This window comes from Aotus nancymaae, unplaced genomic scaffold, assembly GCF_030222135.1.
Source record: "Aotus nancymaae isolate 86718 unplaced genomic scaffold, 86718_ANA_hifiasm-v0.15.2.pri h1tg000010l, whole genome shotgun sequence".
NCBI lineage: Eukaryota > Metazoa > Chordata > Mammalia > Primates > Aotidae > Aotus > Aotus nancymaae.
In genome coordinates this window covers 12,164,718-12,190,162 of record NW_026988421.1, presented here as the reverse complement: position 1 = coordinate 12,190,162, position 25,445 = coordinate 12,164,718, and the positions used below count along the sequence as shown (strand labels likewise).

General features: G+C 39.3%; 1 protein-coding gene across 1 annotated transcript in view; it reads right to left on the bottom strand.

The window, feature by feature from the left end:
• CACUL1 (CDK2 associated cullin domain 1) overlaps positions 1-24,574 on the bottom strand; it is a 67,810-nt gene extending 43,236 nt beyond the window's left edge. The window contains exons 1-3 of the mRNA XM_012448054.2: positions 24,156-24,574; positions 2,569-2,695; positions 1,579-1,681 (exon numbers count right to left, since the gene is read on the bottom strand). Coding sequence (XP_012303477.1) covers positions 1,579-1,681; positions 2,569-2,695; positions 24,156-24,522 — 597 coding nt within the window. The 5' untranslated portion in view covers positions 24,523-24,574. The remainder of the gene's footprint in view (positions 1-1,578; positions 1,682-2,568; positions 2,696-24,155) is intronic.
• Positions 24,575-25,445: the final 871 nt, after the last annotated feature.

Genomic DNA, 25,445 nt, shown 5'->3' with positions numbered 1-25,445 from the left:
TTAACATCAAAAGAAATATCACCCTGATTTATATTTTAATCATTAATAAGAATCATTCCTATATTAATATAAAACTAAAAATTATTTGGTTTCCTAATAGGCTATATTAGCAGGGCGAAGGAAAACAGACACTGTGATATATACAGAACTGATGGGAGTGCAACTTGATACAACTTAAACAACATTGCTTACAAGACTGACTATTACTTCAGCACTGTTAGTAACAGCCAAAGATTGGAAGTAACCTAAATATTCATCAATGAAAAACTGGTTAAATAAATTAAGGTACATCAATAAAGTAAGGCAGTTGAGATAAGCATTTCAGTAAAACACTTGAGAAATGATGATGACCCTGACTAGGGTACTGGCACGTGAACAGCAGAAGTGGACAGAGTCCACAGTGAGACCAGAAGTCCATAAACTGGATTCAGTTAAAAATTCAGGTAGATAGTGGAGTGAAGAATTAGAAAGCAAATCACTCAAAAGCTATAAAGCATAGATCTACGGTTTCATCAACAATTTATACACAATGCCTAGGTACTGAATATATGAGTTAAATGAAAAAAGATTTTATAGTGAGCAGCAAAAAGATGAAGAAAAAAATTTATACTAACAACAAGAAAAGAATATATTTGACTATGACAGAACACAGCTCTATCATTTGAAAAAGAAAAAAAAAATGCTACTTAGTACAAATGTTTGGGGGAAAAAAGACAAAAAAGATGAAGCTATCTCAGACCACAAGTTGGAAAAAACAATATCCAAGCCCAAACCACACCCCAGCATGTGCTATAAACTGTGGGTATTTCAAAACTGCTGGGGTACTTCCCAATTGTGGTATAGACCCTGGTAATCTATTGCTGAGTGACTTCTAGACATCATTCTACTTCTACACCATAAGCAAAGTGTGATCAAGCCCTGATATAAAGACTATTTGGTTGGTGCAAAAGTAATCGGTTTCTGTCATTATTTTCAATGGCAAAAACCACAATTACTTTTGCACCAACCTAACAATACTTAATCTTCAAGCACTGAAGGTTTACTGAAGTGGGGGGAGGGAGATCAAGCTAAGCCTTAAACAGAAGATTTTCTGCAACCTGCCCCAGACTTTAGAGCTGCAATGATGCCTATTTACAGGAGGTTTATCAATAAAGTGTTTACTTCAGCTGTTTATATTGGAAGGTATTATGAATCAGTAGGCAAACTACTCTTCAAAGATGATGAGTTCCAAAAAAAAGTTAAAACATACACATATTTTTGTATCATAGAAGGCACCAAATATTGACATTGACAGAAAAAAATAAGGTTTTAAATAAAAGAAATGTTGACATGGTAATCAATGGAATCAATTAAGGTCTGAAATACATTTAATCCAAAAATTTCCACCATTTATACCAAATTTTCAAATAATCTATTCCAAAAATTACATGACTTGATCAATCAACATTCATCTAGAAAACATTTATAAATTTATATTATAATCAAATTAAAAAGCTTCCAAAATGTATATTAGACAAACTAACTGCAACCAGTCAGGAAAACCCAATGAAGCAAAAATCAATAGAATCAGTTCCTTACCTGCAGCTCCTTCGAGACTCTCTCTAAGTGATTAGTTATCTTTTTAATGAGATCACTATACATCTGTTCTGAGTGCTGCTGGCATACACATTTATACACACAACTGTAAAACAAACAAAACCCCCCACAAACCAAGTTAATCACAAAGCACTTAACTCAGTCCAAGGTTTTAAAGCACATTTTTGATATATAGCCACTGATCCAATAATTAATTCATACTTCAAAAAGTAACCAATGACAACTTTTAAATAAAAAACTCATCCTCCCCCATCAGTGTTCAGATGGAAAAGATAGTACCATCCACTGTAAATATGCTCTTCTAAGTAGTGTATTACACATTTGATTAGTACTAGATAATCTAATATTAGATGAGAATCTAAGGTCTGAACATGAAAACTATTTATAAACCAGGTTCTCTCTCTTTTTAAATCAATGTCAAAATAAGGAAAAGAGAGTGATTGGTAATCAATAGAGAGAAAGTTTCTAACTCATGGAAGTGTTTGCAATACAACCTCTTTGTACATCAGCTATGTGGAACAACACAGTTGTCACTTCCTCATTCCACTGTGCTGATCTCATATCCCACCCCAGTTCCTAATTTGCTGTTCCCATTTACCAGGAGCTGGGAAACAAAATAACCGAAGAGTATTAGAACTGTGTGTCAATAAACATCAACAGATTAAACTAAGGTCTCCCTTTGAGACGAAAAATACAGTTTTTATGCCAGATACTTCAGTCATTCTTGCTTTTATTGCTGACTTCTGCATTATGTATGGTGGAGATGGCAGGCTTACTCTGTCATGACTTGAAAACCACTTTTGAATCAAAAAGTATAAACCAAACCCTCCAATCCATAAGTGTGGAATATATAAGACACTTACAGAGCCTCATCTTATGTATCATATATTATACGTTTGTGTGCTGCATAATTCAAGTGCCCTGAACCTCGGTAAACCCTTTCAAACCCAAGCAAATTAAATCTTGACTTACCTGTATATCTGTTCATAGGATATGGGGATATAGTCACCAGGACTCTGAGTTAAAAGCTGATCTATGGCACCATCCAATTTTGGCCAGTATGTGCTCTTATAATCTTCAATAGTTATAACATTCATTACTAAAAGTAAAAAGTAAAATAAATATTACTATGTGCCACATGTAGAACAAACACAAATCACAGCCATTTTGCACTCTCAAATTCCCTTCACTTACTCTTCTGATCTTACACTGACACTCTATCACCTAACTATACTATTTCAATTAAAAACAAAAAAAGCAAACAGGTCAAGATCCTAAACAGCCACTAATCTTGACTTTAAGACGAATTAGTATGAACCTGTCCATCTTTAAAAATAACAACTCAACAAGCAATCATCACTGGTTTCCTTCTGGGTCTCCTGTAAGCTTCTGTCATCGGTGGAGCAGTCTCAAACATGCTCTGACCTTCAAATACACACTGGCAATTATGTAACAAAATGGCCTATCAATGAACCAGAGGAAAATCTGGAGAAACTGTGAACACCAACAATCAATCTCTGTAGACATCCTTGAGAAAATGTACCTAAGAACAGGACTATGAGGATTAAGGTCCAAATGCTGCAGTCACAGAGAGGTTGCTGGAAAACTTGTTAAGGTTTACAATACCACCAAGCAGCTCTCCAACATTACCACAGCTCCAACTCAGGCTGCTACTATCTTAAACTGAATAAGCCCAACAGAAAAGAAGTCAATGAACTGGCGCCCTGCACTGAGGCTTACTTCATCCCTACTGACAGGCTCTTTGTCCCACACTACAGATTTCACAAAGCATTTGAACAGCGGATCCTAATAGCTTTGAAATCCACAGTTGCTTCATAGCACTGATATTCTAATATTAAAAAAAGAGCTACCAGAAGAACCTACCTATGTTCTGTGTCATGAACCACAGTTACCTCAGGACTAACAACAACTAGACCAGGTATTTTACTGTTTATTTTACCAGACTAGGAAGCAGAGTGGTTAAGTGATTTCCCCACGAACACAAGGCTCATTACTGGCAGAGGTACCAGGTAAAGCAAAGCCTTCCAAGCATCTTTCCATCACATTATCCATCTCTACACCTTAGTCATCCAGGTTCAAGATTTTGTTCTATGTACGACCTACATCATTTTTGTTCAATACTTTCTTTAAATCAATTCACTTCTGCTATTTAATTCTATTTTAAAGGACATCTGAGGAATGAACTACTGAGGAATGTTCACAAAACAAGGCATAATCTTAAATGCATTTTGCTAAGTGAAAGAAGCCAGACCCAAAGGGCTACACATTCTAAGAGTCCCCCTTACATGACACTAAGAAAGGCAAAAGTATAGGGAGGAAAACAGATCAGTGGTCACCAAGGGCTGGAAGGTAGGGAGAGGGATTATCTATAAAGCAGTAGCATGGGGGAATTTTCAGGGCAATTAACTGTTTTCCATGGAACTGTGGTGAGGGATACACTACTTCATGCATTTGTCAAAACCAACAGAACTGTATATCAAATTACTATGTAAATTTTAATTTAAAAACATCAACAAGGCTGTAGTGGTAAAGATGAAATGTAAAACACAGCAAATAAACCTAATTACAAATGAATCACATAACCCACACTGAAGGGAATGGGGAGTAAAGGAGTGTTTAGACTAATGTGAAGCTAAAGAAAAAAAGAGTTTTACATGCACGTGCACAAACACACAGCAGGAAGAGGCCAGATCACGTAGGTCCTTATGGGCCACTGTAAAGACTTTGACTTTTACTCTAAGATGCAGGCCTCTCTGGAGGGTTTTGAGCAGAGGAGTGACATGATCTGGCTTAGATTTTATATGGATCATTCCAGCAGTTGCGCTGAGAGTAAACTAAGTTCGGAGGCTGTGAGATGACAGTGGGTTGGGTCAGATGATGGCACTGAGAACAATAAGGAAAGGTCAGATTTTGAAGATATTTTAAAAGTAAAGTCAACAAGATTTGCTGATAGATTAGATGTGAGATGTGAAAGAAACATCAAGAGTGTCTCCAAAGTTTTTGGCTTGAGCACCAAAGGATGGAGTTGTCGTTTACTAAAATGAGGAGGACTGCATGAAAAGCTTAGCTGTCCAGGGGGCATGCTGGTGCCCCACCCATTTACCCCATCCACACCCTAAGACTACTTGCCTCAGTGTTCTGTCCAGCTGCCAGAGCTTGCTCTGCTTGTAGGAGTGGCAGGTAAGAAACTGTGGGAGAATTAACAATCCCAGAGAAGCCTTCAACCAATCACTACTGAGGATTCAGTGTCATTACCCCAGTAGCTCCCTCTCCTTTTGGGTGAGATGACTCTAAGACACATGTGCTACACTGCCTCCCAGAGCTCCCCACTGGTACTAAGCTCCAGCTGCCTATAGTGGTGACTTTACCTTACTGGCTTCCTTACCTTCCCTGTCTCACTTCCCCAGTCTCCCTAGAGAGCTGCTTCCCAGGTCACCTTCTTGCACTTGATACTCAAAAGTGTTACACACTAGCTCCAGAATATGACCTTTGTACTTATGAAATCCTTAGGATTCAAAGAAAACTGAAAAAGAAGTAACATCCTCACTATGTGATCCTGAGTTATGGAATCCCTTATCAGTGTACCACTTAAACCACATCAAATACCTCTCTACCCCAAAAGCTGAGAGTTTACTTGCTTATCTCAACCCAATCCTTGGTTTAAAAAACAAAAACCACTAGCTATTTGTTCAGTTTAACATTTGACACATACACCCTCAGAGTGTGTGTGTAATCCTGAACTTAAAAACCAGATCCTCCTGCTAGAGATATGTAATCACTTTCAACGTTGCCCACAGAAAAGTTTACACTGACCAAAAGAAAGAGTAGGCCAGGCACAGTGGCTCATGCCTGTAATGCCAGCACTTTGGGAGGCTGAGGCGAGAGCATCGCCTGAGGCCAGAAGTTCGAAGCTATACTGGGCGACATGGTGAGACCTCATCTCTACAAAATTTAATTTAAAAAAAATTAAAAATTAGCCAAGCGTGGTGACACAGGCCTGTGGACTCGGCTACTAGAGAGGCTGAGGCAGGAGGCTCTTTAAAGCCCAAAGGTCAAGGTCACAGTGAGCCATGTTCACACCCCTATACTCCAGCGTGGGCATCAACGCAAGTCTGTCTCAAAAACGAAACAAAACACAAAAGAAAGAGTAGCCAAAATTCATGCTACATGTAGAAGATAGCTGACTTACTACTTTAAAATGGGAACCTGGTGTGCTAAGATCAGAGAAGCATGACAGGATCTTAGGAGATCTGCAGAGCTGCCTATTTAGACAATACTTTTCAAATTCTTATTTCTTGATTTCTGTAGTTCACTATTAAGCCTGTATTACAAAATACATAAGGAAAGGAGAAAATAAAACTCACTCATAATTCCACCACCAGTATACTGTGGCTGTGCCAGTGTACTGTGCCGTCTTTTCAATGTATATCATATGTGGCTAAAGAGTATATACAGACTTCCAATGAGCTACAGAATTCCTTGAATTTTACTTTTTAGATAATAAACTAAATTCCTTTTCTGTATATAAGGTGCAGTATCAGCAAGTAAAAACCAAAATTAAAGTATGAAACCTAAACAAAATTAAGTTACCATTAAATTACTAAATTTCACCTAGGTTAGATTTTCAGCTTGAAAATAATGAACTACTTTTTACGCTATTTAAATAAGTCACTACAGGCACAAATACCTACAAAAGCCATGTTAATAACATAAATAAGTAAAGCAGACCGAGTGTGACAGTAAGAAAAGTGGTGAGGGCTTTACTAAACAGAAGAATGTGTGTGCCCTCTAGAGACAGTGAAGTTCAAAAACACTTATTAAAAAAATATAAAAACATCATGCCACAAGGCTTAAAACCTAGAAACACATATTTATAAGATAACAAGCTCACACAGTCTAAATCCCACTGAGAAAGTAATCTGACCTTTACTAAGATAAAATGAAACAAAGTCTAAAACACATGGAATAGTTGAAATCTTCATTCAGGAAATATTCTCGGGTTGCTGATAAACAGGAAACAACTAGAGGTGTATAATTCATACCAGGCAGGAATAAATATGTTCAACTCTTACACTTTTTTAATCCAAATAACTTGACATTTTATTTGTTTATTGTCAAGCTCCCTCAAACTAGAGGTAAGCCCCTTGGAAAAGGAATTCACTGCTACAGCCCCGACTCTAAACGGTACATGACATAAGGTAGGTACTCAATAACAACTGTAAAGTGAATTAACTTAGTGAGTCAACATAAATGCTGAACAGAAAAGCAGTGCAAGACATACTACTTATTAGCTGTTTTGGAATTAAAGCTTAAATCACATTTGATTTCACACAGGCAAAGCAAACCAGGTTAGCCCTACTATATAATCCTTTTAAGGTTTTCTGTTGGTTTGCTTACAAGGGAAGAATAAATTCAGAAGTTATAGTAAGCATTATTAATTCATACTTGGTCTACTGCAGAGACTGATCATTACTTTCTATCAGTGCTTCAAAAGTGTGAGATCCAGAGCAGCATCAACATCACCTGGAAACTTGCTGCAAATGCAAACTGTCAGGCCCCAACACAGATCTGCAGAATCAGAAATTCTAGGGATAGGTGGAACCCAGGAAGCTGTTTAACAAGCCCTTCTTATGCCTGTTAAAGTATGAAAACCACTCTAATGCTTCAGCAGCTCAGGACAGCCAGGGGTCACTTGAGTGTTCCTCTTTTCTCAATTGCTAATACATGGTTTGTCTGTTCTCAACAACTGGGAGAGTCAAAGATGTGAATCCATCAAAATGTTAAAAGGGTAGCTAGGAACTGTCTTCCTACCCAAGAATCACTAAAATTCTACTCTTCCATATCCCTTCTCCCCACCAAAAAAAGCCACCTTCATTTAGAATAGACTCCTTAAGAATATAGTAATGGCAATTATAAAATAATTAAGCCAAGTTTAAAAGGCTAAATTATGTCTAAAATATAATGACTTTTTAGATTAACTATAATTAATTGTAACTAGATAATTAGAATGGACAAGGAGAAAACAGCCCTTTGTTACCTATTTAACCCAAGCTAGTTAATCTAAAATAAAAATTACAATGTTTGGTCACCAGAGTGTGCTCATCTGTCAATAACAATCTAGTAAATCTGGTTGAATGTTTCAGCAAAATGTTCTGATCCCTCCAGCACAAGGGACGACTGAACTCTTCCAAGTGTTGGACTTAGAGCAGCTGAATGCCAAGAACACAACCTGAGGAATGGGAGGGAAGCCCTTGTGGATAAAAAAGAGGAATGGTCACAACAAGTATAAGAAGTAAAAACCACACAGAAATTTTTTTAAACAGAAAAAAGCTTTCTTTATCCAAATAAGAAAATATCTTTGTATAGTTGTACAATGTGTTTATGTTTTAAGCTAAGTGTTATTACAGGGGAGCCAAAAAGTTTTTTAAAACTTAGAAAGTTTATAAAGTAAAAGTTACAGGAAGCTAAAACTGATTATTTCAGAATTTTTTTTTGAGATAGGGTCTCTCACTCTGTCGCCCAGGCTGGAGTACAGTGGCGCAGTCTCAGCTCACTGCAACCTCTGCCTCTGGGGCTCAAATGATCCTCCCAACTCAACCTCCAGAGTAGCTGGGACTACAGATATGTGCCATCATACCCAGCTAATTTGTTTTTGTTGTTGTTGTTTGTTTTTTTGTAGAGATGGGGTTTTGCCATGTTGCCCAGGTTGGTCTCAAACTCCTGGGCTCAGGTGATCTGCCTGCCTTGGCCTCCCAAAGTGCTGGGATTACAGACGTGAGCTGAGAGTTTACTTGCTTATCTCAACCCAATCCTTGGTTGAGAGCCACAGGACCTGCCTGGAAGAAATTTTTAAATAAATTTAGTGTAGCCTAGGTGTTTATAATGTCTAGAACAATATACAGAAAGGTCTTCACATTCACTCATGCCCCTCACCCATGCAACTTCCAGTCCTGCAAGCTCCAATCATGATGGGTGCCCTATACAAGTGTACCACTTTTTTAAATCTTTTATATAGTATTTTTACTGTACCTTTTCTATGTTTAATCACATAAATACCATTGTGTTACAGTTGCATACAGTATTCAGTACAGTAGCATGCTGTACATGTTATACAGGTTTGTAGCCTAAAAGCAACAGGCTATACCCTATATAGCCTAAGTGTGTAGTGGGTTATACCATCTAGGTTTGTGTAAGCACATCCTGTAATGTTCCCACAGTATACAAAATCGCCTAACAAAACAATTCTCAGAATGTATCCACGTTGTTAAGCAAAGCATAACTGTACTTTAAATATGCTTTTCCTTACTAGGAGGAAAAACAAACCTGTACCATCTACTCAGGTATATTCTGATTTGCCAGTACAAGAGGGCAACAACTATTTCTAAAGTAGGTTAAAGTCTTTTAAAAGTTGCGTGCTGGCCGGGCACGGTGGCTCAAGCCTGTAATCCCAGCACTTTGGGAGGCCGAGGCGGGTGGATCACGAGGTCAAGAGATCGAGACCATCCTGGTCAACATGGTGAAACCCCGTCTCTACTAATACAAAAAATTAGCTGGGCATGGTGGTGCGTGCCTGTAATCCCAGCTACTCAGGAGGCTGAGGCAGGAGAATTGCCTGAACCCAGGAGGCGGAGGTTGCGGTGAGCCGAGATCGTGCCATTGCACTCCAGCCTGGGTAACAAGAGCGAAACTCCGTCTCAAAAAAAAAAAAAAAAAAAAAAAAAAAAAAAAGTTGCGTGCTTTAGGTATTTGTTGGGGCACTTTCTAAGTTTTAGGGTTTATGGTTTGCATAATTCAATTCAAACACTATGCACAATTTAAATGTCTACTGTGATCATGTGTTAGCCATTCCTCAGCATATGTTACATTCCTGTAAACAACCAGATGACACTGATGTCTTATTTTTATTTTATGTAAGTTCTCATTAACACACTCTTTAAGGGTTCTGTGCTCCCCACCCTATAACAAGACCACGTTTTGTCTGGTCCAGATAAGCCCTGTAACACACCAACTATATAAAACCGGCTTTGCCTTGCTGCAAATGAAGAGCCTCTTCCCTCTAAACACTGTAAAACTTGTAGAGCAAACACATGGTTACTGTTTTACTGCTTAGAAATCTACACATTTTTCAATTAGAGAAAATGTAATAAAATAGTAGAAACTTCCTTCATCACTACTATCTTTAAAAAATAAATAAATAAATAACCGAGCTGCAGTGGCCTACCGGCAGATTGAAAGCTATGTTCCTTTAGAATAGTTACTGTACAACACTGCTCTACCATTACAACATCACACAGGAACCTGTGACACAGTTCCTCAAATGGACATGTTATGACATACATACATATAGTGAGAAGTTCAAGAGCTATCAAGACATCCATTTTGTCTCCAACTCCACTGAATCCAAAGTCTCATAAAATTCAAAGTACTCAAAATTTAAAACAGAAAAGTATTTGCTCAACTGAGATTACATAGGTGTAAACTACACTAATTGCAGGTCTACCACACTTTCAAAATTCCATGGTGGGTGTCTTCCAAGATTTAAACAAGTCAATCTCTCCTTGGCATTAAGCCCAGTAAAGTCTGAACCTTGAAGCAGTAGCATGAGGCAGGTGCTGACGTGGTTATCAATGGTAAGTAAACAAATCTTGCCCTGTAGGCCCCTGAGAAGTTCAGGACTTGAGGACAGAATACTATGAACAAGCATATTTGGAAACGGGTGGGAGATGAAGTAGTAAAGTCTGCAGACTAAACAGTAAAAAGAAAAGAGAAAGATTTGTGGAAAAACAGAGACAAAGGCTTAGGACTCTGAGACCTAGAAACACGCGGGGCAGGACTGTGAGGGAGTGTGAAGCACAGAACTGGGAGATTAAGCAGAAGTCAGCATAAGAAATGCTCTAACATCTAGCCCCACTCCTTTAATTCCAGAATGCTATCAACCAGGAAAAATACGCTTACTTCCCCCTCTACCTATCCTTTCTGCCATTCTCTCAGAATGGAAGATCCTTCTCTAGAGAAACTAAATAGTCCCAGAGAAAAGACATTCACATACTAATATTTGGCAGTTCCTCAACAAAATAGCAGCTCTACATTCAATCAGCCTAACAGGAAGCCCAATACTTAAACCTGACAAGGCCCATTATAAACACAGAACTAGCAATTATCTTTTTTCACTTTTAAATAGGGATAGACAACTAAGAATCACCAAAGATCTGTAAGTCATAGACAACAGAGATCAAAACAAAATTTGAAAAGCTAAAAACAAAGATAATCCAGAGAATATAACTTGTTTAAAAACTATAATTACTATCTTCAAAGAGGTAAGATAAAATTTAAAAACATTCATAAAAAGAAGCAATCCAAGTGCTCTTAAAATTTAAAAAAAGTGTTAAAAATACAACATCAAGGAATTCTCCCAGAGCTTTATGAGAAAGGGGATGTAGTACAATGTGGTTAACCAACTTAGAAGATCAAAACGGAAAATTCAACATGTGACTACCAATAATTCCAGAGAAAACAGAATAGAGAAAACGTAAAGGGAGAGAAATATTAACACATTAATATAAAAAAATTCCCAGAAATTTTCTCAAGGGGAAAAAAAGTCACATACAAAAAAACAAGAATTAAAATGGCACCTGACTTCTCCATTGGAATATGTGCACTTAATGAAGCAATACTTTAAAAAAGTCAAGGAAAGGTTATTTTCCATTAAGAATTCTATACCCAAACTATCAATCAAGTGTGAAAGTAGTATTTTTAGATATGACAAGACCTGAAACTTTATCCACACACACTTTCTCAGGGAAGGACTAGAAGATAAGCTCTATACAGATACTTGGAAATTCGTCAACAGAAAGGAAGACAAAGCAGCAATCACTCCAAGTATCTGAGAAGTCCCTGAGTGGCAACTATGCCTGGCCCTAAGCAATAAACAGAAACAAGAGGACTAACAGCTTCACCAACAGACAAAAACAAAGGCTGATTTGTTAGAGCATTTCAAAAACACCAGGTACATGGTGAATCTAATGAAGCTGTTGAAAAGTTTAAGAGTAAATTCATCCAGGCCTGGTGGCTCATGCCTGTGAACCCAGCACTTTGGGAGGCAGAGGTGGGTGGATCACCTGAGGTCTGGAGTTCAAGACCAGCCTGGTAAACATGGTGAAACCTGGTCTGTACTAAAAATACAAAAAAAATTAGCCAGTGTGGTGGCGTGTGCCTGTAATCCCAGCTACTCGGGAGGCTAAGGTGGGAGGATTGCTTGAACCTGGGAGGCAGAGGTTGCAGTGAGCCAAGATCGCACCGTTGCACTCCAGCCTGGGCAACAGAGCGAGACTCTGTGGCAAATAAATAAATAAATAAATATTTAAAAATGATGATAGTAAAAGAACTGGAAAGGTAAGGTTATGTTAGAGGTATAAGAGAATTAAATCCTTTAAGTCAATAGATAATATAATTAAGCAGTAACAATATCAGCACATTGAAATATACGGCTAATACAAGAAGAAACAGCTAAATGAATCATAATCAAACAACTGACTTTGGGGAACGGGTCCAGGAAAGGGGTAGGGAATGGAACCACTGATTTTCATTATGTGTCTTTTCACATAATTTGAGTTTTTAAATTATAAACCTGTATTATTTTAATAAGAGCAAAGTATTGTTTTTGTTTTTTACGTACAAAGAGTTTGGTGTATCTCAAATCCTCAGAAATGGAAAAACAAAATCTACTGAAATTAAATTTCTGTTTCAGGATCTCCAATATCTAAGGCATAGGAAATGTGCAAACTCAGAATTTACCAACTGCCTCTGGATCTACCTGACTGCTCCACAGACACCTTAAAAGAGATAGACACACACCACACACACACACACCCTGACTTCATACCTTTACTCCTTCCACATCTGGGTCAAAGGCACTGACAGCTACCCATCATCCAAACCAGCAATCTTGACTCTTCATCTTCCTTTCTTCACCTCCAAATTTTGCAGATTCTAGGCTCTAAATATCTACAAAATTGAAACCTACTGTCTTCCAAAGTTTTATTTGTTCAAGTCTTCATCTCTTGTCTAGACTACAGAAATTCCAACACCCTAACTAGCCTCTAGGCCTCCATTCTCTCTCCGCTCTAAATTAACACACTAAGACAAATTTTACCAAGTTGGCTCCCTTAAAATCTTTCTCCCATTCCTACAGAATAAAATCCTTCCTCTAACATGGTGAGTCCTTCACTACCTAGCTTTTTCTATCTGTCCATGTTTAATTTATAAATGTGTGCTACTCTCTCCTCACACTCTGTATTCTAAAAATAATTTCAATTCTGGGTCTTTGGCACAGGCTGCCCCTCTGCAAGGAAATCTCTTCCAGTCCAGCTTCCCCCTCCCAACCCCCTATCCTCCTGGCAAAATTCTATTCACTTTTATAAAGACTCTTTCCTCAATGCTACCAAATATATAACTTTACTATAGTATTTAATCATAATATATCATAATTATCTGTCTTTCTATCATCTCCCACATTAAACTGTGTCTCTTCATTATCAGAGGCTAAAATATCACTTTGGCATACAATAAACACTTGAATAAAATACCATTCGGATGATGAATCAGCATACCTGCAACTACATATTACAGATCTATTCAAATTTATCTATAGAGGTTAATAACCAAATGTCCACAAAAGCAGAAAGAAAAATGGAAAGCCAGTTTGCCCTGTCCGGACATACCATAAAAGGATATCAACAAACAACTTTTATATAGTGCTTAACAGTTTATAATGTGAATACATATGGTCTACGGTTTATACAGTTATAGTTTACAGTAAGTAAACAGTATTTTCTTTAGAGATTTGGGACTGGGCCTTATGTAAACATTAAAATAGCTTTCTCTTACAGTTTCATCAACATCATTTTATATGATACATGTCAAAAAACAGCAAGACAAGATCCCCAATAAGATCCTGAAATTTGGCCGGTCACAGTGGCTCACCTCCGTAATCCCAGCACAATGGGGACAGTTTGGTGAAGTATGATCACTCTGAAAACCCTGACGTCATGAAACCCTGCCTACACACCCCTCCTCCCAAACATGAGACTAACTTTACTTGATTGAAGACCCTGCCATGATATTACCTGAAACCTCACAAAAAAAGAGACTCTCTCTAAGCAGATCTCACTGCCTCTAGATCTCTCACTAGAATCAGATTTCCCAAGTACCAAACCTAAACAAATAGGAGACAGCTTACATTCCAAAAGAACTGTAAGACTTTAATACATTATACTGGCAAAAACCTGGGAATACATGTGGGAATGGATTCTGAGGGTGCTGAATAATGAAGAAAGAACTTTAGATGAGACAAGTCATTAAAAGGAAAGCACTTACTAAAGATTCTTTATTCACTATACTACCTCAAGAAGCTGGGTACAGTTCTAACAGTTTGGTTGTTAACTGAAACCTGGACTCAATGTCAGCCTGCATTAAAAACAGTTGGAACTATCACTGATTAAGAACAGGATTAACAGTAGATTAGATATTGAAAAAGAAAAGATCAGTGCATGTGAAGACATAGCATTAAAATTTATCCAAACTAAAGCATTGAGAAAAAAAAAAACCTTTTTAAGAAAATGAACAGAGCCTCAGTAACTCATGGCGCAATAACAAGTGATATAACATAAGTGTAACTAGTGGCAGGGGGGTTCTGACAAAAAATAATGAATAATTTTCCAAATTTGACAAATTCTAAAACCCCACAAATCCAAGAAAGTCAATAAACACCAAAAAAGCACACGAAAAACTGATGAAAACGTAAGTAAAAATTTTAAAAGTACTCAGAAAAAAAAGGGACATATTATATAAAGAGAAACAAAGACTATACAGACATTTATTAAAGAAACAATAAGGCCGGGCACAGTGGCTCATGCCCAAAGTGTAATCCCAGCACTCTGGGATGCTAAGGTAGGTGGATCACCTGAGGTCAGGAGTTCGAGACCAGCCTGGCCAAAATAGTGAAACCCTATCTCTACTAAAAACAAAAAAAATCAGCTAGCCGTGGTGGCACGTGCCTGTAGTCCCAGCTACTCGGGAGGCTGAGGCAGGAGAATCGCTTAAACCTGGGAGGTGGAGGTTTTAGTGAACCAAGATCACGCCATTGCTCTCCAGTATGGGCAACAAGAACAAAACTCCGTCTCCAAAAAAAAGAAACAATGCAGGTCAGAAGACAATGGAAAGATATCTTTAAAGTGTTTATAGAAGAAAAAAAAAAGGCTGTATATCTAGAATTATATATCCAGCAAATATCCTCAGAAAATGAAGATAAAATAGACTTCTGCAGACAAACAAAAGCTGAATAAATTGAACATCGACAGAACTACATTATAAGAAATATTAAGGGAGGTTCTAAAGACGGAAGAAAAATAAGAGATGAAAACTTCCATCTACACAAAGGAAAGAAGAGGGACAGAAATGGTAACTATCTGAGTAAATACAAAAAACTTTATTCCAGTTTATTATTATTTCAAAGAAATCTCAGCATGATTCCACTCATATGAACGATCTGGAATAGGTAAACCCATAAAGACAGAAAGCAAATTGGTAGATGCCAGTGAGGAATCGGGACTAGCTGCTTAATGAGTCTGGAATGTTATTTTGGGTTGATGAAAATGATTTGGAACTAGAGAGAGGTAGTTGCACAACACTGGGCATGCACTAAATGCCACTGAATTATTCACTTTACAACAGTTAATTGTGTGTAACATAAATTTCATTCCAACTTTTTTTTGAGGGGCGGGACAGATTCTCTCCATGTTGCCCAGGCTGAAGTGCAATGGTGCGATCTCAACTCACTGCAACCTCCACCTCCCACATTCAAGCAATTCTCTTGCCTCAGCCTCCTGAGTAGCTGGGATTACAGGCACACACCACTACACCCAGCTAATTTTTCTATTTTTAGTACAGACGGGGTTTCACCAAGTTGGCCAGGCTGGTCTCAAACTCCTGACCTCATGATTCACCCACCTTGGCCTCCCAAAGTGCTGGGATTACAGGCGTGAGCCACGACACATGGCTCATCCCAACTTTTAAAAATAGATAAATGACTGTTTTGACTGTTTTGAGCAAAATTAATGACAGTGTATTTGGGGGATTATGATATATATTAAAGTAAAATGTACAACAATAGCATAAAGGACAGGAGGGGATAAATGGAAGTATACTGCTATTAGATTTTTATATTATAAGTAAAGTAGTCTAATACTATTTGAAGGTAGACTGTTATAAGTTAAACTTTCATAATCATAAATCCTAGAGTAACCCAAAAGAGCAAAACAACCATGCTAATAAGCCAAACTGGAGACAAAACTGAATCACAACAATAACCAAAAAGGGCCAGGTGCGGTGGGTCACACCTGTAATCCCAGCACTTTGGGAGGCCAAGGCAGCTGGATCACCTGAGGTCAGGAGTTCAAGACCAGACTAGGCAACATGGTGAAACCCCTTCTCTACTAAAAATACAAAAATTAGCTGGGCACAGTGGCGTGTGCCTGTAATACCAGCTACTCAGGAGGCTGAGGCAAGAGAATCACTTGAGCCTGGGAGACGGAGGTTGCACTGCACTCCAGCCTGGGCAACAGAGCAAGACTCTGTCTCCAAAAAAAAAAAAAAAGACATGAAAAGAGGAACATTTTTTAAACAACAGATGGACAAAAAGTAAACAAAGTGCAAGACAATATAATTTAAACCCTACCATACTGGTAACCACATTAAACACAATGGTAGCAGAGGTTGTCAGAATGGATTTTAAAAAGGCAAGATCCAACCATATGCTATCTACAAGAAATGTACTTCACACAAATAAATTAAAATGATGGTTAAAAGATATATTATGCAAACAATACTCCTTAAAAAACCTGGAACGCCTACCAGTAAAAGTACTCTTTAGAGTAAGGAATATTACTAGGGATAAAAACAGACACTCCATCATAATAAACAGTCAATTCATCAAAAAGATATGCAACAATCCTAAATACGATGGGCTAAATAAGGCTAAACAGAACTGATGCCCATACATACGTGGTCAGTTATTTTTGACAAAGTTGCCAAAGTAACTCAGTAAGAAAAGGATAGTCTTTTCAACAAATAGTGCCAACACAATTAGATATCCATACGGAAAAAAAGGAGCCTTGATCCTTATCTCACACTATACAGACATCAACTCCTAATTCAAGATCATAGATCTAAACATAAAAGCTAAAACCATAAAACTGCTAGGAAAAAAATACAGAAAATATCTTGACTTTGGGGTAGGCTAATATTTCTCAAGATACAAAAAGCAAAAGCCAGAGGAAAAAAAATTGACAGTTTAGTCATCATCAAAATTGAAAAACATCTACTCTTAAGAAGACACTGTTAAGGAAAAAAAAGACAAGCCAGAGAGTGAAAACAGTAATAATACATAATGTCCAACAAAACTTGTATCCAAAATTCACAGTGACTTCTTTAAACACATTAAGAAGACAAACAATACAAGAAATGAGCAAAAGATGTGAGCAGATTCTCACAAAATAAATTATGAGGCAGGACAATAATCACAGGAAAAAGCCAACAGCACAGGCACTGGTCCGTGGCCTGTTATGAACCAGGCCACACAGCAGGAGGTGAGCTGTGGGTAAGGGAGCATTACCACCTGAGTTCTGCCTCCTGTCAGATCTGCTGGGGCATTAGATTCTCATAGGAGCACCAACCCCATAATGTGAGGAATCTAGGCTGCGCACTCCTTATGAGACTCTAAGCCCTGATGAACTGAGGTGGAACAGTTTCATCCCAAAACTACCCCCAGTCCATAGAAAATTTGTCTCTTCCAGGAAACTGGTCCCTGGGTGGGGATGGCTGCTCTAAAAAAGCCAAACTTTAAAAGACTGACAATACCAAGAATGTAGACCCTAACCAGTACAAGTGCCAATTAAGTAAGTAGAGAAACTGGAGCTGTCTTACACAGTTCATGGGAGTGTAAAATGGTGCAACCACTTTAAATAATTGTTTGGCAGTTTCTCATAAAGTTAAACATATCAATAATATATAAACAAGGAATTCCACTTGTATGAAACCTTTGCCCACATCAAACCTTGTAAATGCTTGTTTATAGCAGCTGTGTTCATAATAGCCAAAACTGGAGACAACCTAATGACCAACAGATTAATAAACAATGTGTGATATATCCCAAAAAAAACAAAAATTACTCCTCAGCCAGGAAAAGGAATACGTAACTGACATATGCAAGAACGTGGAAGAATCTCAAGAACAGAATAAGAAGAAACAAGCCAAGCACAAAACAATACACATTGTATGATTTCATTTATATGAAATCCTACAGTAACAGAAAGCAGATGAGTAGGAATGCTTGGGGCTGGGGAAAGCAGGCAGGGTTAACTGTCTGCAAAGAGACACAGGGAAGGCCGAGCATGGTAGCACATAACTATAATCCCAGCACTTTGGGAGTCAGAGGCAGATGCATTGAGGCCAAGAGTTCGAGACCAGCCTGGCCAACATGGCGAAACCTCATCCCTACTAAAAACACAAAAATTAGCTAGGTGTGGTGGTGTGTGCCTGTAATCCCAGCTACTCGGGAGGCTGAGTGGGAGAATCACTTGAACCCAGGAGCCAAAGGTTGCAGTGAGCCATGATCGTGCCACTGCACTCCAGCCTGGGCAACAGGGCAAGACCCTGTCTCCAAAAAAAAAAAAGAGAGAGAGACACAGGGAAGTATTTCTGAGCGACGGAAATGTTCCTTTGGTTGTTGTGGTGGTTACCACTGGATAGACAGTCCTCCTTGGGCCTCACATACTCCTACATGTCTTATTGAGTATGCCAAGAATGCAAGGCCATGACCAATCACTCTTGAACCTGGGCCATTCTGCACCTGATAATCTTGAAAGATGAGGCAACATCTCCTCCTAGACAAACAGCAGGCTTGCTCATTGCTTTCTACAAAAGCAGTGGATTCCCCAAGTTTGATGTTCTTCAGCTGCAACACAAAACCACTGAGAGCATCCATCTTGGCCATAGTATGTCATCCTCTCGAGACTTGGGGGAAGGGGAAATTATGCAAATATAGCAATTGTTATGCTGTGTGCTATGATGTGAACAATAAATTCTTCATTCTGACTCAGGAGTCCTCCAGCTTAAGTCCCCCAGTAATACAAGTTGAGAGTCCCAAATCCCAAAATCTGAAACTTTTTGAGCACCAACATGACACTTAAAGGAAATGTTCACTGGAAAATTTCGGATTTTGAATTTTTGGATTTGGGATGCTCGATCATTTGGTATAATGCAAATATTCCCAAATCCAAAAAAAAACTGAAATCCGAAACACTTGTTGTCCCAAGCATTTCAGATAAGGAATATTCAACCGGTAACAGTAATAGGCTAACTTTTAGCCATTATAGGGTAAAATCAAATCCCAGACCAGACAGTTACATGGGTTAAAATGCATCTAACTGCACACCTAAAAGGGGTACACTTTATTGAATGGAGGAGGAGGAGAAGAGGTGTAGAGGAAGTAAATGGACATGGAGGAAAAAGAGGAGGAGAGGAAAAGGAAGAAGAGGAGGCAGGAGGCAGTCAGAACAGAAATTCCTTAGTATGTGGAGAAATTAGTACAGACATATGAAGAAAGGAACGTAAATTTGTCACGTTCTTACGCACTCTCTAAACTGTGCTCTGAGAAGGTCCTTCACCAACTGAGAAATATACAAATAATTAAATACAATTACTGAAAAAAATGCTGTGGTTGATAGTCCCTTGTAATTCTGGGTTAAAGATGCGCAATACTGCCATTCAAAGGGGTTCCCTGATTTCAGTGGAATAGTTCTATTTCCAGAGTGACAAAGGATATGTAGAAATAACTTCTAGATATAAAATGGGCATGTTTATTTTAATAGGCAGCAGGGCCAGAGTGATTAGCAGAATGGCTTGGACTTCTGGTGGCTTGGATCTATCTCATGGTCGCTAACCATGATGTCCTTAGGAAAAAAAGGCAGTATACTGGGGTATTACTTGATCTGTTATAATGGACAGAAAAGAAAAACTCTAGGTATATTCAACAGAGGTCTCACTTAAGTGGCCATAATGGAGAGCCATATAACATCATCTAAGACCCACACTGAGCCTGTTCACAGACACAGAACTGCTGGAATAAAGAGGATGAGTTCCACTGAGCAAGAAACCCACAAAATTGCTTCAAGAGCATAATTAAATAAAGTCTTCCACCTAGACTTTTCCAATACAATATGCAGGTATTCATTAGGGAGACAGTACATTTGGGAAATGAAAATCGCTGAGACTTTTCAAGGATTAATAAACACTGGCTTTAAGCCAGTACAAACCCTAAGAGACAGGAATTCACTATGGTAAACCAGGCAGATCAGGGGCTTATGGATGTCATGTAAATGGTGTTTTGGCCTCAATCCATCTCACAGTAGGGCTGGTGGACCCGTAGTAACACTGTGACTCCCCAGTTCTGAAAAGAAGTTCATGGCTCCCTGATCTGTGAAGTCAAGAATATCAGCATAGGAAGGGCCAACTGGAATCCCCTAGATGAACCCTTTCCTCAATAAACAGCACACCTTTGTGGGAACTACAGAAAATACTATCAATGTCAAAGACTTAAAAGATAGGAATGGTGATGACATTCTGATTTCACGAGCCTGTCTGGCCAGCACAAAAGAGACGGGTCTTGGAGCATGACTGTGGATTATTATCAATCAAATCCAAGGTGACTCCAATTTTAATTGCTGTTCCAGACGTGGTCTATTCACTGTGACAACTCAACATCATCCCTGGTACCACCATATATCCATCAAGGTAACAAATCCCTTTTTGCTCTGTCCCAAAACCAGAAACCAACAGAAGCTGTTTTCACCTTACAGTATAAAGTATACCTTCACTTCCATAGCTCAGGGATACATCAACACGGCAGCTATCTTTCATTATCTGGTCCACAGAGACTTCAGGCATCTCAGCATCTCACAAGTCTACTACACTTATTCCCACAAGCAAGTATAGGTTTTCCTATATTACCATACCTCCACTGCACTTGGTACAATTCAGCTTTCTAATTTTTGCCAACCTAACAAGCTGAAAAAGACATTCTATTACTATTTTTATTCTTTAATTTTGGTGGGTATATAGTAAGCATATATTTTTATGAGGTATATGGGATATTTTGATACAGGCATACAATATGTAATAATCCCATCAGGGCAAATGGGGTATCCATCACCTCAAGCATTTATCCTTTGTTTTACAAACAATCCAATTATACTCTTTTTCCATTACTATTTTAATACGCGTGTCTCTGAATATTAATAATTTTATCTCTTCTTATGCTTGTTAGAGTTTCCTACTCTATAAACTACTTATTCACATCCTTTGCCTATTTTTCTGCAGAGGTCGATGCCCTCTTATTATTGATGTATAGTAGTCCCTTGTTTAGTCAGATAATAATCCCTTGTCAGTTTTAGGCACTGTAAATTCTCTCTTTCTTTCGTCTTTTGCTGAATGAAAATCCTTAATTTTCATAAATCAAAATCATTATTTTTTCACCTTTATAAGCTTCTGAAGTTTTAAAAAGTACTTCCATGTCCCTAGGGAAAGAACTTCTTTAACATTTTCTATAACATTTAGTTTTTCTTTTCACATTTAGGTGTTTAATTCAGAGTCTATCCATTTATGATATTACATTTATTTCTTCTCTATATAGTGAGTCACTCTCCCTAACAACATACGACTCCTTTCTCCAGAGGTTTATGATGCCACTTAAAAAGTTCCCAAATGTACACCTATCTAGGTAAGTCTCTGCCCTCTAATTTGTTCCCTTGGTCTATTTTTCTGTTCCTGAACTTACACCACTTTACTACAGCCTTGACATCTTAAGTTATAAGAAGGCAAGCCTCCCATCCCCAAACAAATCTTTAAGATTAATTTAGTTATTTACAAACTTTATTCCACCCACCATATAAATTTTAGACTTAGGTTACTGAGTTTGTCAAACCAAATGTAATTTTGATGGCATTTAAACTGAATTTATAAAATGGAGAAAATTAGTATTCTTGTAAGTAATTTGATCCAAGAGCAAGGAAAATTGTACCATTTATTTAGATTATCTTCCTGTTTCTTTATAAAGTTTTATTCTTAAAGGTCTTGTGTATTCATGGGTTAATTCCTAGAGACTTCATAGTTTTGTTACTATTATTGCATACAGTATTTACTTTTGATTATCTTTACTAGTTATCACTAGTTTAGTAAATGCTATCAGTTTTTTAAGTTATCTTAAGTCCAGCAATCCTGCTAAATTCTTACTAGTTCTAAGTTTTCTCTCGATTTTAAGGATTCATCTAGGTAGGTGATCATATTATCTACAAATAATAAGCTTTATCACTTGCCTTACAATCTTTATACCTTATTTATTTGTTCCTTATAATGTTAGCCAGGACCTTCTTACAATGCTAAACAGTAGTGATGACAGGAGCATCCTTATCTGGTTATTGATGTTAAAGCATATGTATCTAAAATTTCTCCATTAAGTATTATTATTTACTGTAGGTTTTTGGTAATGACCTTACCTAGTTATTTTGTATTCCTAAGTTGCTAGGAGTTTTTACCATAAATAGGTGCAGGATCTTGCTAAATGATTTCATGGCACCAATTGAGACAATCGTTAATTTTTCTCCTTTAGTTAATGAGTTAAATTAGATAAGTAGATGTTAAACAATGCTTACATTTCTAGGACTAACTCTACGGATCATGACTCTTAACACACTGTTGGATCTGATGAGCTTGTATTTTTTGCAGGATTTTCATTTCTATGGTAAGTAAAACAGACCTGTAATTTTCTCTTCTTACATGCTCTTATCTAGGTTTAGAATCAAGATTTCACAAATTTCATAAAATGAAGTTGGTATTTTTCTCACTATTTTCCAGGACAACTTGCAAAAGGAATTAAGCGTTAAAATGTGATGGAACTCACATGGATCCAGAGCTTCTAAAAGGGGAGATCTTTACCATTTCAGTTTATTAGTTCGAGGTATTTCTTCTGAAACCAATTTTCACATTTAATAGTTTTCTGAAAATTATACTTTTCATTTAGGCTTTCAAATTTATCAGCCTAAGTTTGTAACATTCTTTTTTTAATCTAATATTTGTAGTTATTTTCCATTTTTCATTTATTTGCATCTTTTTTTCTTGTCGATTTTATCAGAAGTCTGCCTAGCTTATTAATCTATTCAAAAAATAGTATTTTGGTGTGACAAATCCTTCTGTTCTCAATTTTACTGATTTCTGTTCCTAACTTTAAACTGTTTTTTGAATGAACTTTACTAAAGCAAGCTTCCTTCATCACTCAGGTAGGTCATTTTGCCACTCTATAGAAAGTGTGGTTCTACAACACAGACTTCAACACACAAAATAGACAATATAAACATTATTATCGTGAATAAGGAGAAAAAGCATATATAAATCTTACCAATCAAACCTACATATTGATGTCTTTGACTAAGGCAGTATCTTGAGGCAAATAATTAAAATTATGTGGTGTTCCCACAATGTGTGTAAGATTCCGACTCTATCTGCATCAAGGCAAATATTTTCTCTGCACAGCTGATTGGACAAGACAGCTTGGTAAAATTAGTAACTAGAAATGAACTCTCCAGTTGCTTTATCAGATGCCATTCAAAACTTGCAGTTAATAATAGGAGAGAAAACCCTGGCTGTGATGGTCACATTCATTTTACAAAACAGATTTTTGTCTTAAATCTTTCTGCGTGCAATTGAGCGTTAAGACAGATCACTAACATAAAGTTCAATAAGCAACCCAATCTTGGGTTTGGACACAAGACTTAACCCATCCTGAAAGGGTTATTCTTAGGAGTGTAAGCTCTGAAAGTGATTTTATGCATTATTAGCTTCAAAACGATGTCGGAGCTGCCACTGCATCGGAAAGCAACTCATACATTTCCCTAGCAGGATGCAAAGGTGTAACACAGAAGAGTAAGAACAAGCTGCAGATATAGGTCAACTTTCAAATTCCTGACTTCTTTAACACAGCCTGGACAAAAGCACAAGAACACAAGTGGCCAGATTTCTTTTCTCTCTCTGGCTGCAAAAGACTGAAGGCCTTCCCCCTAACGAGACTCAGGCAGCCTTATTTTCCTCTCACTTTGAGGGTGAAACTTCAACAGAAGACGGGTGCGAAAAGAGCTTCGCAATGTTGAGACAGCCAGTTGTGATAGGGATCGCGTTGGTAGAACTTGGGGAGGCGTGTGTACCAGGCTGCCTCTCTAGGCCAGGTAATACAAGAAGCCAGGGCCGCTCAGGCGCTGGCCGCAGACGCCAAATGAGGGGGAGGGGACGGAGAGGGGGAGGAAGGGGGACAGGGAGAGGAGGAAAGACCGAGGCCTGAAACAAAGGAAGCGGGGCTTGCTCCAAAAGGGGGTGAATTCGGCGTCCGAGTGGGGTGGAGAAAAGCCAAGGCTGCTGGGAAAGGCTGGACTCACAGAACTTGGAGGTGGAGGTGTTGATGTTGATGGTGGAGCTGGCAGTGGGGGCGGGGGCCGCCTTGGCTACGGCGGCGGCCGCGTCGCAGCTCTTCAACATCATGATCACCCCATTGGCCTCCGGCGGTGGCGGCGGACCCATCGGGAGCCCCTCCTTGGGGCCTTTCCTGTCCACGGAGACCGCGGGCACCGCCAGCAGCTGCCCCCCCGGAGGCTCTCGGGCAGGGGCCGGGATCGAAGAGGGGGGCGGTGGGGGTGGCGGGGGTTGCCGGAAGCCGTCCAAGGCGGCCTCCCAGTTGTTGTGGTTCTGGTCGTCCATCATCGCCTCGTAGCTGCCCCCCTCCTCCTCTTCCATGCTTTCCTCCATCCTGCTGGCCCCCGGCACCCGCCCGCCTCACAGGCACCTGCCGCCCGTCTCAACCCCGAGCCAGCGGGCACCGCTGCCTCCCCGAGCTCACATCGCCGGGGGCAGGAACGGGCGCAGCGGGGAGGGCTGCGGTGCGCAGGGTCTCTCGCTCACCGCGGGGCCGACTCGCTAGGAGACGCGGCTGACGGTGGTGGGCGCTCCGGGTCTCTAGTCTGGGAGAGGCAGCCGTAAAGCAGCAGCGCCCCTCACGACATTTTACAGCGGCTTCCAACAGGCAGTTGGAAAGGGCAGCTGGGGGCGCGGCCAGAAGGGCACGTGGTGGCGAGAAAGCAGAGCGAAAAGGGGCGGGAGCTGTGAATCACTCCCACGCCACAGGGCAGAGGTTCGCCCCGCCTCGGCTGGCCGGGAGCCGATAAGGGAGGAGCGACGGGTCCGGACTGGCATTCGCCGGCCCCGCCCCCGGCCCGGCCTCACGTGACAAAGGTGTTTGTTCTGCGCATGCGCGTTCGCATTCTGGTTACCAAGACAACGAGGAGTCTGCCGGCTCCTGAGCACGAACGCACAGCGCTCAGGTCAGTGCAGTCGCTGTGGACTGGCCAGCCTGATTGAAGGTGTTCTCGCGCTCTCCAGGTCTATCAGGCCGTTGCACCTCTGAGTGCCTGGGAGCCCCGGCTTTTGCTTGGAACGAAGATACGGGGCCACAAGAGGCCCCGGGGTCGCAGGTTATACACGGATGGGACCGTCCTGGGCAGCCCGTGGTCGGACTGCTCTTTGGTCGGTCCCCAGCCGTCGCTACCCAAACGCACAAAACCGAGTATTAAAACCGAATCACACAAAGCAGGATGGCGCAAAAAAGAAATGCGTTTGAGTTATTCCTGCGTGTTTTTAAAATTCCTTTACGCTTGTATGCACTGAGGCCAGTA